Here is a 1,773-nt window from a genome sequence, read left to right on the forward strand (position 1 = left end):
ATCCTATAACTATTGTGTTTCTTTTTTATTTATTTGATGGGGCTCTGAGCATTTGTGATCTTTGGTGGTAGTAATATTAACTTAAATTACCCAAAATTTTGTCTCTTGGTTTAGAAACTACAGTATCCTCTTATTATTTTTATTTTTGTTAGGTATCCTCTTATTATTTAGAGGTTACGTATTTTACAAACACCTTTTGCCTTTTATATACAATCATTAATACGTCATGAGGAAGCCTGTCTTAAGAGGGCATTTGTATAAGTTTTTGTGCAGAGTGGTTGTCGATGCAAAATTACAATTACTCTTTCTAGAAGTGTCTGTCTTAGAGAGCATTTGTATAAAGCTTTTCTACGGAGTGGTTCTCGATGTAAATTACAATTATAATTTTAAAAAATGTTGATGTAATTTATTCTATTACTTATCTCCAACTAATCATTACCTCTTTTCATGGTTAACTTGATGGAATTTTGTGAGGTCAGCACTATTATATTTATCACAAAGTGGAAGGAGTCAAGAGAGAATATGATAGAAACATATTTATTACGAAATTACGGATCATATACTAATTAAGATTTTACATCAAATAGTTCTTATTTCATTAATAGCTTTCCTTAAATTGTATCTTTGCTAAACTCTTTATTCTAACACTATTTAACATTAAATTAAGTACTAAAATTTTTCTCCAGCATTCTTAATGTTAAATAGTAATAGTTATTTGGTTTCACATAATTCAGCATAGTTGTCCTACATCACCAACACAATCACAGCACAAAATTTTCATCAGAAGCCTAAACACTGTCCAAAATGCTTAACATATGATTTGCTATATTGGTATTACAATGTTTGATAACAACACATTATATCATATATTTTCACACCTGCAGGAACTAGCCCACATCCGTAATGAACTTCATCCCTGATTCTGCATGTAAACAATGCACAATCTAGTGGCAGAATAGTGCCCAAGAATGCCATTTTGTACTGTGATCTGAGTTCTCACAAGCTCTCAGAGTTGGATCTGATGCAATCTGTGGGTGAATTCAGAGAAAAAATTACAGATACCTGGAGTAGAAACTGACGAATTTAGAGTATAAGTTGGCTAACATCTTTCATCACCAAACCAGTTGTCCTTCTCCTTTGGCCCCGTCGGTCCTTCCTCACCGTAAAGTTCAGTGGGAAATAATTCTATCAGATTTTCCACTGAAAACCTGACGAAAAATGGTAGGTGTTTGAGTAATTTCTCCAGCTCTGAACGTGAATCATAAACGACTGTCGGTCCCCATTCCCTCATGTACTGCAACCAATGTGGCTCTGTAACAACTCCATCTCCAAGATACTCAGCAGCAATGATTTGATACTTGGAACTAGAGTCGACTGAGTATTTGCTTTTAGCACAGTCGTTTCTTGCTCCCACTCCAAGTTTGGTCGAGCCCTGAATGTAGCAACCCTCGTGAGGGAAGCTGGCGTGGCCATGTTTTGATGCGTATACGATTGGTTTATTGCCTTCAATGAACTCCAACTCAGAGGCGTCCAACCATTCACCACCGCTGTGTTCTGAAAAGTACACGCTCCAAAGCTCGCCGTTGAAGTTGCTCAAACGGAGAGTAAAATGTTCCCAGTCGCCAACATGTTGACCTATTCTGTTGAATGTATAACTCCACAGTCCAGCTTTTATGGTGGCTGGACCATTGAAGGGGCAAAAGATCCACATGGCAATGTCGGTAAAAGTCCCTCCGGAAGCTGGTTTTACATGAACGTAAAGCTCAGCGCTCT

At 37.0% G+C, this 1,773-nt stretch overlaps 1 protein-coding gene across 1 annotated transcript; it reads right to left on the bottom strand.

The window, feature by feature from the left end:
- Positions 1-691: 691 nt before the first annotated feature.
- On the bottom strand, positions 692-1,773 carry LOC105180351 (the record flags this gene model as incomplete). Its single annotated transcript, XM_011104009.2, is given in 1 exon segment — positions 692-1,773. A coding segment is annotated over 1 exon segment (674 nt), but the record flags the coding sequence as incomplete, so codon positions are not given.

The sequence above is a fragment of the Sesamum indicum genome, unplaced genomic scaffold (assembly GCF_000512975.1).
Source record: "Sesamum indicum cultivar Zhongzhi No. 13 unplaced genomic scaffold, S_indicum_v1.0 scaffold00967, whole genome shotgun sequence".
Taxonomy (NCBI): Eukaryota; Viridiplantae; Streptophyta; class Magnoliopsida; order Lamiales; family Pedaliaceae; genus Sesamum; species Sesamum indicum.